Raw genomic sequence first — 16,137 nt, 5'->3', positions numbered from 1 at the left:
GAAATACTCTCTTATATTTATTGACCTACTTGACAAGTCAACACATCTCAAAATTAAAGTTATCTGTTCCACATAACTTGCATCAAGAGTACAATCAAGAATGACATAAAAAAATTTGGCTTCTTTTACTTTCTTAATAATTGGGGTTTTGACTTTTGAAGCTAAAATAGTTATCAACTCATTTTGGATTTTATGGCTCAAATACTGATGATGAATCTCTTTATTCTCAACGAGTCGAAAATGCTCTTGCATTAATGGATCAAACTCCGCAATTATTTCAAGTAAACCTAAGAAGTTGCCATTAGAGTCTTCATAAGGTCTTTCATTTGTTTCATGAAATGCTAAATTACGTATGGCAAGACATTTCACCACAGCAATAATTCTAATCATCACTTGTTTCCAATGATTTGTCTCTTTCTTGATTCGCAATTGAAATTCTTCATCAATTTCAATTGTCTGATTTTTTTTGTCAATCTACTTTTCAACTCAACCCAAGTTCTCGAATTAATGAGATGCTTTTTACTCTTTTCATGTTGGTCAAGCTTCTCACCAAGATGTCTCCAATCACTAATTCCATCTTTTGCTACCTCACTTTTTGAGGCAATTGTTTTAAACAATTTACAACAAAAGCAAAAGACTTTATTCAACTCTTTTGAGTACACGAGCCATTTTCTATCATAAATTTCACTCATTTGTAATTTTCGATCATAGTAGTGTGAGGAAATTTTCTAGAGAGTTTGTCCTTAGGATAAGTGAGATTAGTTTCTCAAATTGGTCCCTTTTCTACAAGTAATTCTCTCATTTCTGCAGTAAGACCATTCCAAACTATTGGATCATAAATGTTTAAATGGAAAATAGGTTCAGGAGATTCAATATTTTCTTCTACACCAGTATGATCATCATCAACATTTAAATCCACATCACCACTAATTTCATGATCTTGAGACTCATCACTAACATTTTCCTCTAAATCATCACCATTTTCTTAGTCATGAGACTCGTTATTAACATCTTTCTTCACATAACCACCAATTTCATCATCTTGAGACTCCCCAACAACATCTTGTGACTCTTCACCAACATCATTTTCTCTCAAATTTTCAACCGACTCATTCTTTGTAGAAATTTTTTTTATTAAGAGATCCTCTTAAACTTTCGACAATTTTGTTATCCTTTGCCTTTTTTTTCCTTTTCATATTACCAGAGAGTTGTTTCCTAAAAGACATGACTTTGATAATTTGTTTGCAAAAATTACCTACACATGATATAACAAAAATTTCCTATTAAAATTATCATCAACAATTCAAAAATTATCTACATATGATAATCAAGAATTCAATTCATCAACAACAACAATTTTATACATCATTATCATATAATTCTATGTCACTTGCAAAATTTATATTAAATTATGAATTAGTAATTCAAATTTAAAAATTAGTTTACCTCGGGTTGGTGAATGTAAGGACATGTGATTGTCGGGTTTGGAAGCTGCTGCTTGCAGCAGCGCAGCAAATTATCAGACGGCAGGGGTCAGGGCAGTGGAGTAACAATGGGGTGGGGAATTGTTAAGGGGGGGGGGGGGGGGGGACTAGGGACGAGTGGTCCCCTTGTGTTGTTATTTTTTATTTTTTAATGCCCAAAACTTGGGTCGGTCCCATTATGTTTTTTTTTTTTTTTAAATGCCCAAAATTTGGGCCGTTCCCTTCATTGTCAGACTTAGGCCTCTTGCCCTCCAATCCCTATTTTAGGCTCTGGACAATTTTTTTTTAATATTTTTTTAATACCTAATTATTTGGATTTTTTTATTTTTTTGGGTGCCCCTTTCAATTTTGGGCCCTGAATAATGGCCCTGGTTGCACTGGGCCTAGGCCGGGCCTGTCAATAACCAATAACCATATTAGTGCATTACTATATGATTCTATACCAATTAAACAAAGTTCGTATTAAATAATTAATTAGGGTTAGGGATTATAAATTTAGGACTTAAAAAATTTACCTAAAGAATGGCTTTGAAGGCTAAAAGCTGGCGACTGGGCTGGAGAGTCGAGAGTGGCTAGAAGCCTAGAAGCTTGCGGCTGGAGCCTAGAGAGTGGCTGGCAAGTGGCAGCAGCAAAAAGCTTGGTCTTTCGTTGCTAGGAATTTGAGGAGAGCACTGCAATTTTGCTTTCTGATTGGCTGATATAGTAGAAAGAGGTTGAGAGGGAAGGAACGGGTGACACGCGGTCCTATATATATATATATATATATATATATATATATATATTTCAAACATATATCAAAACGGCACCGTTTTGTTTCATTTTTAAAATTTTTTTTTACCAGTACCAAAACAATGTCGTTTTGGCATGGATGTTTTAAAAAGAAGGTTTTTCAGTTCTACTGCTATGATGACCAGAGACAGGGAGGGTTGAACCAGTTGGGTTTTCCGATGAGGGGAGAGGCTGAACCAACACTCCAATCGTGTTTTCCAACAAGGGGAGTGGTGGCCGCCATTCCTCACCCTCGCGTAGCTTTGCCAGTGATGGTGGTGGTGAATACATTAGTCAAAAGTTTCAACTTTTTCTGTTGAAACATGTTATTTTACATTAAAAAAAAAATCATGTCTATATATCCCAGAACAAAATGGTTTAGTAAAAAGAAAGCATAAACACATTGTAGAAATTGCTATGGTCTTACTTCAAACTACAAGTCTCCCATCCAAATTCTAGTTTCATGCTTGTGCTGCTGCAACATACTTAATCAATAAAATGCCTTCTACCACACTGAAAACAAAGTCTCATTTTCTTTTGTTGCACGATCAAGTTCCAGATATCAATCATCTTAAAAATTTGGATGTGAATGTTTTCCATTACTTAAAGCCTCTGACACATGCAAATTTCAACCTAAAACCACAACTTGTGTCTTTCTTGTATATGCAGGACAATATAGGATTTATCTATTTAGATCAGTTCCCAAATAAGTTTTATATTTCTAGACATGTTCTTTTTTACAAAACAAATTTTTCCCAATTTACATAAAAATATCACGGAAAACATCATCACAACAATCATTAAATAATCAATTTTGTTGTATAATCAAGTGTTATCACCTTCATCGCAACCACATTCATCCTCATCTAGAGTTTTAGAATTTTTTTTCTTGCATATGCATCTAGAGCCTCAGACTCTTTGACTAACATTTCATCTAGAGCCTCAAAGTTTACTCATACAACTGCATCTAGTGCACAAAGTCTGTAACTACACCAATGCCTTTGTTTCAATTCCACCCTTTATTCCTACTTCATAGTCTTCTACCAATGTGGGTCATGATTTTCAACACCAACAACTAACTGTTGTTTTACCATTACCTATGAATTTACATCCAATGCAAACAAGGTCAAAAAGTAGGATTATTGAAAGACATGCTTTTTCTGCTACTATAATCTCTTCCAGTTTGTCTACAACAAAGCCTAAAACCTTTAAAGCAACCTCTAAAGTGGCAGAATGGCAATCTTTTATGAAAGAAGAGATTGATGTCCTTCATTCTCAAGAAGCTTGGTCTTAGATTACTCTTCTACCTAAGAAGAATTTAGTTAGGTGTAAATGGGTTTGTAGAATCAAGAAGAGTGCAGATGGCTCTATTGTAACATCCCACATCACCCAGGGGAGTGATCGTTATATGTATATTCTCATCCTTACCTAGCACGAGGCCTTTTGGGAGCTTATTGGCTTCGGGTTCCATCGAAACTTCGAAGTTAAGCGAGTAGCGCGCGAAAGCAATCCCATGATCGGTGACCCACTGGGAAGTTCTCAGAAACAAAACCGTGAGGGTGTGGACGGGGCCCAAAACGGACAATATCGTGCTACGGTGGTGGAGCGGGCCCGGGATATGACAATTTGGTATCAGAGCCAATCCATGGGCAGAAGTGTGTCGACGAGGACGTTGGGCCCCTAAAGGGGATGAATTGTAATATCCCACATCACCCAGGGGAGTGATCGTCATATGTATATTCCCATCCCTACCTAACACGAGACCTTTTGGGAGCTCACTAGCTTTGGGTTCCATCGGAACTTCGAAGTTAAGCGAGTAGCGCACGAGAGCAATCCCATGAGTGGTAACCCACTGGAAAGTTCTCATGTGAGTTCCCAGAAACAAAACTGTAAGGGTGTGGTCGAGGCCCAAAGTGGACAATATCACGCTACGGTGGTGGAGCGAGCCCGGGATGTGGTGGACCCCGGGCCGGGATGTGACATCTATAGCAAGCATACAACCAGATTAGTTGCCAAAGAATTTAGTTAAGAACAAGGGGTAAAATGATGAAACATTCAGTGCAATGATCAAACCAACAACAATTAGGTTAATTCTTGCTCTAGCAACTCAATTCAAATGGTCTCTTTCGCTTTGGGCTTACCATTCCCTCACGGTTTTGTTTTTGGAAACTCACGAGCAACTTCCCAATGGGTCACCCATCATGGGATTGCTCTAGCCCTTTTCTCGCTTAACTTTGGAGTTCCTACGGAACCCGAAGCCAGTGAGCTCCCAAAAGGCCTCGTGCAAGGTAGGGATGAGAATATACATATAAGGATCACTCCTTTGGGCGATGTGGGATGTTACAATCCACCCCCCTTAGGGGCCCGACGTCCTCGTCGGCACACCACGGCCAGGGTTAGGCTTTGATACCAAATTGTCACATCTCGGTCCGGGACGGATCACGCCCCGGGGCCCGCTCCACCACCGTAGCACGATATTGTCCGCTTTGGGCTTACCATTCCCTCACGGTTTTGTTTTTGGAAACTCACGAGCAACTTCCCAGTGGGTCACCCATCATGGGATTGCTCTAGCCCCTTTCTCGCTTAACTTCGGAGTTCCTACGGAACCTGAAGCCAGTGAGCTCCCAAAAGGCCTCGTGCAAGGTAGCGATGGGAATATACATATAAGGATCACTCCTCTGGGCGATGTGGGATGTTACAGTTAGATGTTTAATTTTTTTTTTTTTTTTGCATGGTGTTCTTAAGAAGGAAGTGTAAACCGAACAACCACCAGGTTGTATAAGTCCTAACCATCCATCCAATTTTGTCTGCAAACTTCATAAATCACAATATGACCTTAAACAAGCTCATTGAGCTTGGAATAGAGTTTACAAGCCTGTTACCTAGTTTGGGGGTTCAAGGCATCATGAGTTTATCTAATAAAAAAATGGTAAATTACACTTTACCACCTCAAGTTTGGAGTCGATTTCAATTTCTTACAATATCTTTAAAACATTTCAATTTCATACCTCAAGTACTATTTTATTTCAATATAATACATCCGTTATATTTTACATCCATTGATCTGTTAAGAGCTGACGTGGCTATCATATTTGTACCATGTGGCTGCCAAATTTGTGCCACATGGTAATAATAATAATTTTTTAATTTATAAAAATAAATTAAAAAAAAAACTGAAAACGCAGAACCCCTCCCCACCCCTCTTCTCCCTCCTAACTAGGCCTGGCAAACGGGACGTGTCTGTCGTGTTCGTGTCGTTTTCGTGTAACACCTGTTATCTTAACGGGTCGTGTCGTGTCACACCCGTTATCTTAACGGGTCCTTAACAGGTCGTGTCACTTTACCCAACGGGTAAAGTGACCCGACCCGTTATGACCCGTTATGACCCGTTAAGAAAAAAATATTTTTTTTTACAATTTGCACATATCACACATTGCGACATAAATATTACTTGAAAACATTAAAACATTTCTCGTTCAAGTACTATATCTACACTCGAAAATGAAAGCCTAATAAAAAAAATAATACATACACTACTAATCTATTACAAATATTAAATGTGCAAGGATAAAGAGTTTTTGTTTTTAAGATTGTAAGTCTTTCTTAAAAGTTTACACCTCCATTTACAAAATCTTCAATTTACATCGAACATCATGAAATTATATTGGAACTTTGGCTTGATCTATTGCCTTCAAGAGTTATGTTGAAGATGTTTTCAGTAGGATTTTCCACGTCAGAACTCTCTTCCGCATAAAATTATTAAATTAATGTATATAATTATTAATATGATAGTTGATTCATACTTTTATTAAGTATATAAATTCCACAAGTATAAATATTTTAAATTGAAGATCGAATTCATTCATTGTATTCATATAGGGTCAAGGAGTGTAGTTAAAAAAATCATCAAAATCGGAATTAAAATAACCGTTAAATCTTGATTTTTCGTTTATAACCGTCGAAAAGCTTTGTCCCGTTACTTGATCTCTAAATGTTTTTTTTTTGTGATTTTTTGCTGATGTGATCTCCAAGAATATACAAACAATTTTGACGGTTTTGATCGTTGAAATTAGTTTTGGAGAATTCGTAAAATGATTGATTGACTAACACTTAGAGTTTATTTATACTTTTATTAAGTATAACATAAGATTTTGTGGTATCCACTTGTGTAAATATTTTAAATTGAAGATCGAATTCATTCATTATATTCATATAGGGTCAAGGAGTGTAGTTATAAAAAATCATCAAAATCGGAGTTAAAATAACCGTTAAATCGTGATTTTTCGTTTATAACCGTTGAAAAGCTTTGTCCCGTTACTTGATCTTTGAATGTTTTTTTTTTGTGATTTTTTGCTAATGTGATCTCCAAGCATATACAAACAATTTTGACGGTTTGGATCGTTGAAATTAGTTTTGGAGAATTCGTAAAACGATAGATTGACTAACACTTAGAGTTTATTTATACTTTTATTAAGTATAACATAAGATTTTGTGGTATCCACTTGTGTAAATATTTTAAATTGAAGATCGAATTCATTCATTATATTCATATAGGGTCAAGGAGTGTAGTTATAAAAAATCATCAAAATCGGAGTTAAAATAACCGTTAAATCGTGATTTTTCGTTTATAACCGTTGAAAAGCTTTGTCCCGTTACTTGATCTTTGAATGTATTTTTTTTGTGATTTTTTGCTGATGTGATCTCCAAGCATATACAAACAATTTTGACGGTTTGGATCGTTGAAATTAGTTTTGGAGAATTCGTAAAACGATAGATTGACTAACACTTAGAGTTTATTTATACTTTTATTAAGTATAACATAAGATTTGTGGTATCCACTTGTGTAAATATTTTAAATTGAAGATCGAATTCATTCATTGTATTCATATAGGGTCAAGGAGTGTAGTTATAAAAAAATCATCAAAATCGGAGTTAAAATAACCGTTAAATCTTGATTTTTCGTTTATAACCGTCGAAAAGCTTTGTCCCGTTACTTGATCTCTGAATGTTTTTTTTTTGTGATTTTTTGCTGATGTGATCTCCAACATATACAAACAATTTTGACGGTTTTGATCGTTGAAATTAGTTTTGGAGAATTCGTAAAATGATAGATTGACTAACACTTAGAGTTTACTTATACTTTTATTAAGTATAACATAAGATTTTGTGGTATCCACTTGTGTAAATATTTTAAATTGAAGATCGAATTCATTCATTGTATTCATATAGGGTCAAGGAGTGTAGTTATAAAAAATCATCAAAATCGGAGTTAAAATAACCGTTAAATCTTGATTTTTCGTTTATAACCGTCGAAAAGCTTTGTCCCGTTACTTGATCTCTGAATGTTTTTTTTTTGTGATTTTTTGCTGATGTGATCTCCAAGCATAAACAAACAATTTTGACGGTTTTGATTGTTGAAATTAGTTTTGGAGAATTCGTAAAATGATAGATTGACTAACACTTAGAGTTTATTTATACTTTTATTAAGTATAACATAAGATTTTGTAGTATCCACTTGTGTAAATATTTTAAATTGAAGATCGAATTCATTCATTGTATTCATATAGGGTCAAGGAGTGTAGTTATAAAAAATCATCAAAATCGGAGTTAAAATAACCGTTAAATCTTGATTTTTCGTTTATAACCGTCGAAAAGCTTTGTCCCGTTACTTGATCTCTGAATGTTTTTTTTTGTGTGATTTTTTGCTGATGTGATCTCCAAGCATATACAAACAATTTTGACGGTTTTGATCGTTGAAATTAGTTTTGGAGAATTCGTAAAATGATAGATTGACTAACACTTAGAGTTTATTTATACTTTTATTAAGTATAACATAAGATTTTGTGGTATCCACTTGTGTAAATATTTTAAATTGAAGATCGAATTTATTCATTGTATTCATATAGGGTCAAGGAGTGTAGTTATAAAAAATCATCAAAATCGGAGTTAAAATAACCGTTAAATTTTGATTTTTCGTTTATAACCGTCGAAAAGCTTTGTCCCGTTACTTGATCTCTGAATGTTTTTTTTTTGTGATTTTTTGCTGATGTGATCTCCAAGCATATACAAACAATTTTGACGGTTTTGATCGTTGAAATTAGTTTTGGAGAATTCGTAAAATGATAGATTGACTAACACTTAGAGTTTACTTATACTTTTATTAAGTATAACATAAGATTTTGTGGTATCCACTTGTATAAATATTTTAAATTGAAGATCGAATTCATTCATTGTATTCATATAGGGTCAAGGAGTGTAGTTATAAAAAATCATCAAAATCGGAGTTAAAATAACCGTTAAATCTTGATTTTTCGTTTATAACCGTTGAAAAGCTTTGTCCCGTTACTTGATCTTTGAATGTTTTTTTTTTGTGATTTTTTGCTGATGTGATCTCCAAGCATATACAAACAATTTTGATGGTTTGGATCGTTGAAATTAGTTTTGGAGAATTCGTAAAACGATAGATTGACTAACACTTAGAGTTTATTTATACTTTTATTAAGTATAACATAAGATTTGTGGTATCCACTTGTGTAAATATTTTAAATTGAAGATTGAATTCATTCATTGTATTCATATAGGGTCAAGGAGTGTAGTTATAAAAAATCATCAAAATCGGAGTTAAAATAACCGTTAAATCTTGATTTTTCGTTTATAACCGTCGAAAAGCTTTGTCCCGTTACTTGATCTCTGAATGTTTTTTTTTTGTGATTTTTTGCTGATGTGATCTCCAACATATACAAACAATTTTGACGGTTTTGATCGTTGAAATTAGTTTTGGAGAATTCGTAAAATGATATATTGTCTAACACTTAGAGTTTATTTATACTTTTATTAAGTATAACATAAGATTTTGTGGTATCCACTTGTGTAAATATTTTAAATTGAAGATCGAATTCATTCATTGTATTCATATAGGGTCAAGGAGTGTAGTTATAAAAAATCATCAAAATCGGAGTTAAAATAACCGTTAAATCTTGATTTTTCGATTATAACCGTCGAAAAGCTTTGTCCCGTTACTTGATCTCTGAATGTTTTTTTTTTGTGATTTTTTGCTGATGTGATCTCCAAGCATATACAAACAATTTTGACGGTTTTGATCGTTGAAATTAGTTTTGGAGAATTCGTAAAATGATAGATTGACTAACACTTAGAGTTTATTTATACTTTTATTAAGTATAACATAAGATTTTGTGGTATCCACTTGTGTAAATATTTTAAATTGAAGATCGAATTTATTCATTGTATTCATATAGGGTCAAGGAGTGTAGTTATAAAAAATCATTAAAATCGGAGTTAAAATAACCGTTAAATCTTGATTTTTCGTTTATAACCGTCGAAAAGCTTTGTCCCGTTACTTGGTCTCTGAATGTTTTTTTTTTGTGATTTTTTGCTGATGTGATCTCCAAGGATATACAAACAATTTTGACGGTTTTGATCGTTGAAATTAGTTTTGGAGAATTCGTAAAATGATAGATTGACTAACATTTAGAGTTTATTTATACTTTTATTAAGTATAACATAAGATTTTGTGGTATCCACTTGTGTAAATATTTTAAATTGAAGATCGAATTCATTCATTGTATTCATATAGGGTCAAGGAGTGTAGTTATAAAAAATCATCAAAATCGGAGTTAAAATAACCGTTAAATCTTGATTTTTCGTTTATAACCGTTGAAAAGCTTTGTCCCGTTACTTGATCTTTGAATGTTTTTTTTTTTTGTGATTTTTCGCTGATGTGATCTCCAAGCATATACAAACAATTTTGACGGTTTGGATCGTTGAAATTAGTTTTGGAGAATTCGTAAAACGATAGATTGACTAACACTTAGAGTTTATTTATACTTTTATTAAGTATAACATAAGATTTTGTGGTATCCACTTGTGTAAATATTTTAAATTGAAGATCGAATTCATTCATTGTATTCATATAGGGTCAAGAGGTGTAGTTATAAAAAATTATCAAAATCGGAGTTAAAATAACCGTTAAATCGTGATTTTTCGTTTATAACCGTTGAAAAGCTTTGTCCCGTTACTTGATCTCTGAATGTTTTTTTTTTGTGATTTTTTGCTGATATGATCTCCAAGCATATACAAACAATTTTGACGGTTTGGATCGTTGAAATTAGTTTTGGAGAATTCGTATGCCATCAATCAAGTTCCGTGTGTGTGTGTGTGTATATATATATATTTATTAAGTAGATTTAAATCTATTTATTTTGTACGTATAAATTATAATTGACTGGTACACGGAATAGTACATACATCACGTGTCACGTGTTCATTATAAAAATAGTGAGATATGTCATGACAGTCATGTGTGTGATAAAAAGTTAATAACTTAAAAAAAAAAAAAAAATTTCTCACCACTTCTATTAATTTTCATTTTTCCCTCTCTTTTTTGTTTCCTTTTCAACTTTTTCTTATCATTTTCACTTTTCCCTCCAACATCTTTCCCTAATTCCCTCACTTTTTTGTTTTATTTTAAACTTTTCTTAACATTTTCATTTTCCCTCCATTTTTTTCTTCCAAAAAGGACGGCAAGTTGGCAAATGCATGATCATGCATATTAAATTATTAATTCATATGCATTATAATTTTTATAAAATTTAATATATATATATATATAATATAATTAGTATAGATAGACTTAATATTTTGGGGTATAATTATTATAGTATATATAATTATTATAATTATTATAAATTTTATAGTTAATTTAATATATATATATATATATATATTTATTATAATTTTTAGGGGTATAAAATTGTAAAATTAATGTATATAATTATTACAATATTTTTTTAGGGGTTATAAAATTATAAAAATAATATTTTGCTTATCGTGTATCGTGTTTACCCACGTGTATACCCGACCCGACCCGTTATCTTAACAGGTGCTTATCGGGTTACCCGATAAGACCCGATTCGTTATCGTGTCGACCCAAACACCTGTTAATTTCGTGTCGTGTCGTGTCGGGTTATCGGGTCGTGTCAGAAATTGTCAGGCCTACTCCTAACCACCTCCCTCTCCTCCACTTTCTTCACCTCATTTCCCATCCAAAAAACCCACCCAACCTTACCCCACCCCACCCCACCCCACCCCACCCTTACCTTCCCCAAGCTATTATGGGAACCCTGTTGCTAACCAGAATTATGTTTCTAGCCCTAGATCTAGAAAGTCGTTGATGCAATATGAACAAAGGAGAATCGAGGCGCAGCCGCTGTCAGAGATGGTTGCGAAGAGATCCAGCTCTGATAATGAATGTCAGGGTTTCAAGATGCAGAAAGTCATAATCTTGAGGTGCGGAGAGTCGTTGGACTCGAAGATGAATGAAAAGGGCGGCTTGGCTGCTACGGGGACCGAGAAGCTCCGGCCTAACCCAGAAATGGTGTAGAAGCAGGTGGGGATCATGGATCTAAGGTCTCCGATAGATGGTAAAACTGACGTGTACGTCGGATCGTCGTTCGTGGTGTCACCGAAGTTGATCTCCCTCCCCTTGCCGTCGTTTTTGAGGAAGAAGCAGGTGTCAAAGGTTGTTGACGACGGCTCGGTGACCCGACACTTGAGGCGGTTGCTCTGGATTGCTTGAAAATGGAAAGGCTTGGGGAAGGTGGGGGTGGGGTGGGTTTTTGGATTGGAGGGGAGGTGAAGATAGTGGAGGAGAGGGAGATGGTTGGGAGGCTCGGGAGGGAGAAAAGGGGTGGGGAGGGGTTGTGGGGGAGGTGGGGGAGGGGTTCTGCGTTTTCTGTTCTTTTTTTTCTTTTCTTTTTTAATTAAAAAATTATTTTTTTTGCCATGTGGTGCAAATTTGGCAGCCACGTGGCACAAATGTGGCAGCCACGTCAGCTCTTAACGGATCAATGGATGAAAAATGCAATGGATGTATTATATTGAAATAAAATAGTACTTGAGGTATGAAATTGAAATGTTTTAAAGGTGTTGTAAGAAATTGAAATGGACCCCAAACTTGAGGTGGTAAAGTGCAATTTACCCAATAAAAAATTAGAGAGATCTTTCAGTATGTCCAGAACACGGTCCGGTGCACCAAGTGTCATAATACCAATAATTGAATATTTAAACAAAAAAAATTCCAACTAGTTGTACCCATGGTGTACCGATTCAAGCACATTAAATTTTTTTTTTCCAAAAACTTAATAAGAAGCCAAGATGAAACATAGTAGGTTGAATAGGATGCTACACTAAGAATCAGCAACAATTGACGATGAATGCACGAAAAGAACAACAAAATGCATGGACATGGTTGAGAATTTTTCAGTGTGTCTGAAACACCTTTGGTACCAAGTATTATAATACAAGAGGCTAAATTTATTTTCAAATATCCAAAACTTATATTATGACATTTAATATATTGAGTTGGATTCATAGACAACAAAACGCAAAGAGAATTTTTCAAACATACAATTTATACGTAAAATGGTTGTATCAAGAAAAAAAGTACACGCAAAGCGGAGAAAATAAATAGTAAGCCGGATTCCAAAAGAACATGCCCCACCAAAAGGAAAAGGAATATGCAAGAATAGACCAACGCTATTATTTTTAATTATTGAGAAATAGAAAAGGTGTTCAATTTATCTTTTAGTAAAGATATATGTTATTTGAAAATAAAATTGAATTATACAATAGAAATATTTACAAATTCGGATCATTTTAATTATAAAGATGAATTATTTCACATAGAAATCACGTGTGCGCTGCAAGTCCATAATTATAAAGATGTGCTTTTTTTTCTTTTTGATTTAACGATTGATTTTATTACATTAGATATTAGACTAACCAACGGTGGTGTATTTTTTTCGATTAATTGATTATTTAGCAAAAATGACGGAAACATGATCACATCCTGTCCGGCTTTCCATTTATTTTATATTTTCTCCATTTTTACGTCTACGACTTTTCAAGTTTGAAGGTACCACAAAACTTGAGTTCCTGAGAAATCTTTACGAACCAAAGAACTATTTCGTGGGGTGGACGAACTTGGTGGGATGGAGGGAGAGGCGGAGATTGATCGGTTGCCAATAGACCTCTTGGCTCATATATTTGTTCTCATCACCTCCTTCACTGATTTAGCCCAGTAAGTTTTTGATTTCTTTTTCCGACTTAATTTTCCTTTTTTATTTTCTTCTGTAATTTTGGTGGTTTATATTTTCTGGGTTGTTGTTATTTTTTGTTTTTTTAATTTGTGTGGTGGTTGTGAATTCTGTGAAGGGCAAGCGGTGTTTGCCGGAAATGGAAACAGGCGGTGAAGCAGTCTTTGGGGCGGAGGGAGAGTTTGAGCTTTGCTGGTTGGAAGATGGACGATGACTCCACCGCCCGTTTGCTCCGCTCTGCTTACAGCCTCAAAGAGCTCGACATGTATATTATCTACTCTCTTACTTACTAAATTTTTTATTTATTTTTAAGAAATTTCTGTTTAATTTTAAATATCTGAGGGAATATTCAGAGCAAAGGTTTCAAAATTTTAACCTTTGGCGGTATTTTCTATAATTTTGTTGATTTTTAGAGAGTTAAGTGATTAATTAGTCTAATTACAAGTTAAAGTTTTATGGAAAAGGTTATGTACATTGTTTCTTGAATTATTTTGTAGGTTTTAAATTGGGAGTTTTAATGTAACACTCCCGTCACTGATCATTTTTAACGAAAAACCATATTTTTACCTTTCTTTAGTACTATTCACTATACCTTTATTGTCATTTTTCATTAAAACTAAATTTTTTTTGGACTTTTCGTTAGTTTTCCTTTTTAAATTTCTGTTTTTTGGTGAATTTTTTTGGTTGTGAAATATAGCTCTGCAAGTACTCAGAAATTGAGATACAATCTAATAAGAAGAAGAGAGATTAGACTCTGAACTTGGTTGTAAGTGTAGAGCTTCCTAATCTAACAAGAACCCGAAAGGCTTAGGTTGAAGTTCACGATTTCGTGCCCAATTTTGAGTGTCATTTTTCAAGATTACCCAAATAACTTACCTCCAAGTTTTTGTGCTTGGTTATGTTATGTGTTAGAGTGTATTTTCGCATTCAGTACAAAGTAGGTCTGTAACGATTAGGTTGTACTTTGGAAAAGTTATCCGAGTTAGAAGTGTTCTTATCTGTTGGTTTTCATTGGCATTTGGCAGAAATTTTTTGGGTTGGTATCATTATTGAATACTACTAACCCATGATTCTGTACTTAGTACCGCGTTTAGCGACACAAAAGAAGAAGTCGTTCTGTTTGTATCCAGGTTTATTAATAGATAAACTTGGAATTCACCAATGTCTATGCTTTTTCCTTTGTCTTTTCATCAGATTTGCATCTAATTACTGTAAGTATTCGATTTGGAATAGTCTGGTTTCATGCATAACAGCATAGTTAAAGCTCGTAGGAGGGATACCTAAATACCGTCATAGTCTCAGCATTTGAATTTCATGATTTAGTTCTTTCTCATTTCAAGATTTAGTTCTTTTGAGATGTACCACTTTGGTTCTTTCATGATATAGTTCTTGATTTATCTTCTTGTTTCCTCAGTTCAAGGCGTCGTTGGGGTTGCCAGATAACCGACACTGGATTGTACAGAATATCTATGGCAAAGTGTATCAGCAACTTAACATCCATATCGCTATGGGGCATCACAGGGATCACAGATAAAGGTGTTGTTCAACTGGTATGTGTACAAGCAAATGTCGTATGTTTGATTTACTGCTTTCATTTACGTGAGTTATTGTTTAACTTTCTCAGTTTGGCGTTCCTTTCCAACAGATATCAAGAGCTAATTCCTTGCACCACCTGAATATCGGTGGCACATTTATCACAGATGACTCGTTATATGCCATTGCTCATAGCTGTCCGCATTTGAAGGTAACTTGTTCATGGAAATTATGACTCAAGGTTTCATTACCCCAATTTTGTTCAAGTGCATTTCACCTCTGTTTGTTCCTCTCCTTTGTTTATTCCAGACTATCATCCTGTGGAGCTGCCGTCATGTAACCGAGAACGGCCTCTTTGTTCTAGTAAACTGTTGCCGCAAGCTTGAATCCATCAATGTATGGGGGACGAGAGTTCCTGTAGACTGCTTCATTGCTTTGCTTACTATCAGTCCGGCACTAAAGATAAAACCCAGAGGACTGTCGTTAAGTGTGGACGCTTCGATGTTGCCCATCGCATAAGCCGCCTTTTCGTATAAGTTCTTTCTACATTGCCATTAAATGTTGATGCTTCTATGTTTCCCGATGTATAAGCCGACCATTCATACAAGTTCTTTCGACATTGCTGTATGTATTTTTCGTTGTGCAGCTCAACGCCCTCGATGTGGGAGGTTGAGGCTAAATTATCAGCTCAATACTCTTGTTCCGTATATAATTCCTATGAATTACAGCCACCTATATTCTTTTGTGCAAGGTGTGAATAAAGGTCGAAGTGATTTAAAACTCAAAAGAGATTTCCAAGTCAGATTAAGTTGACTATTGTGTGGTTAAAATAGAAGAGTGATTCATGCACTGTTCTTGAGATTCTCTTGAAACCAATGCATAGTTCCAATGACGTTACAGATGGCATAGATGATTATAATGTGTTTAAATAGTATGCTATTTGTCTGTTACATACTTGCCCCGTGGCGTCTCCGATTACAGATGTAATCTCCCATATTTGTCACTTTCTACGCTCCCTTTTTAATTCTAGCACTTTGATTCTCCTTCAATTTGTTCACAATCTAATGGCTAAAAAAAAGTGCGTATAAAGTAAAATATGTGTATAAACCAAGGATAGGGCTATTCAGTACTCACAGTCTTTTACCTCTCACACTTTTGTTAATTATTATCTATTGGTCTTCAATTCATTCCATCCAACAACCAGAAACGGAGTGTATGAGCGGTAAAAATGTGTGAAT

The 16,137-nt window shown here is 34.6% G+C and overlaps 1 protein-coding gene across 1 annotated transcript; it reads left to right on the top strand.

The window, feature by feature from the left end:
* Positions 1 to 13,154: 13,154 nt before the first annotated feature.
* On the top strand, positions 13,155 to 15,642 carry LOC103935246 (F-box protein At5g67140). The gene is made up of 5 exons (XM_009345008.3): positions 13,155 to 13,350; positions 13,485 to 13,631; positions 14,781 to 14,916; positions 15,012 to 15,110; positions 15,209 to 15,642. The coding sequence occupies exons 1-5, from the start codon at positions 13,262 to 13,264 to the stop codon at positions 15,416 to 15,418; spliced, it is 681 nt and encodes a 226-aa protein (XP_009343283.2). The 5' UTR covers positions 13,155 to 13,261; the 3' UTR covers positions 15,419 to 15,642.
* The last annotated feature ends 495 nt before the right edge of the window (positions 15,643 to 16,137 follow it).

This window comes from the organism of the source record quoted next, unplaced genomic scaffold (genome assembly GCF_019419815.1).
Source record: "Pyrus x bretschneideri cultivar Hongxiangsu unplaced genomic scaffold, Pyrus_bretschneideri_v1 Contig8, whole genome shotgun sequence".
NCBI lineage: Eukaryota > Viridiplantae > Streptophyta > Magnoliopsida > Rosales > Rosaceae > Pyrus > Pyrus x bretschneideri.
The sequence above is the reverse complement of the archived record's forward strand: the minus strand, read 5'-3'. Positions and strand labels throughout refer to the sequence as shown.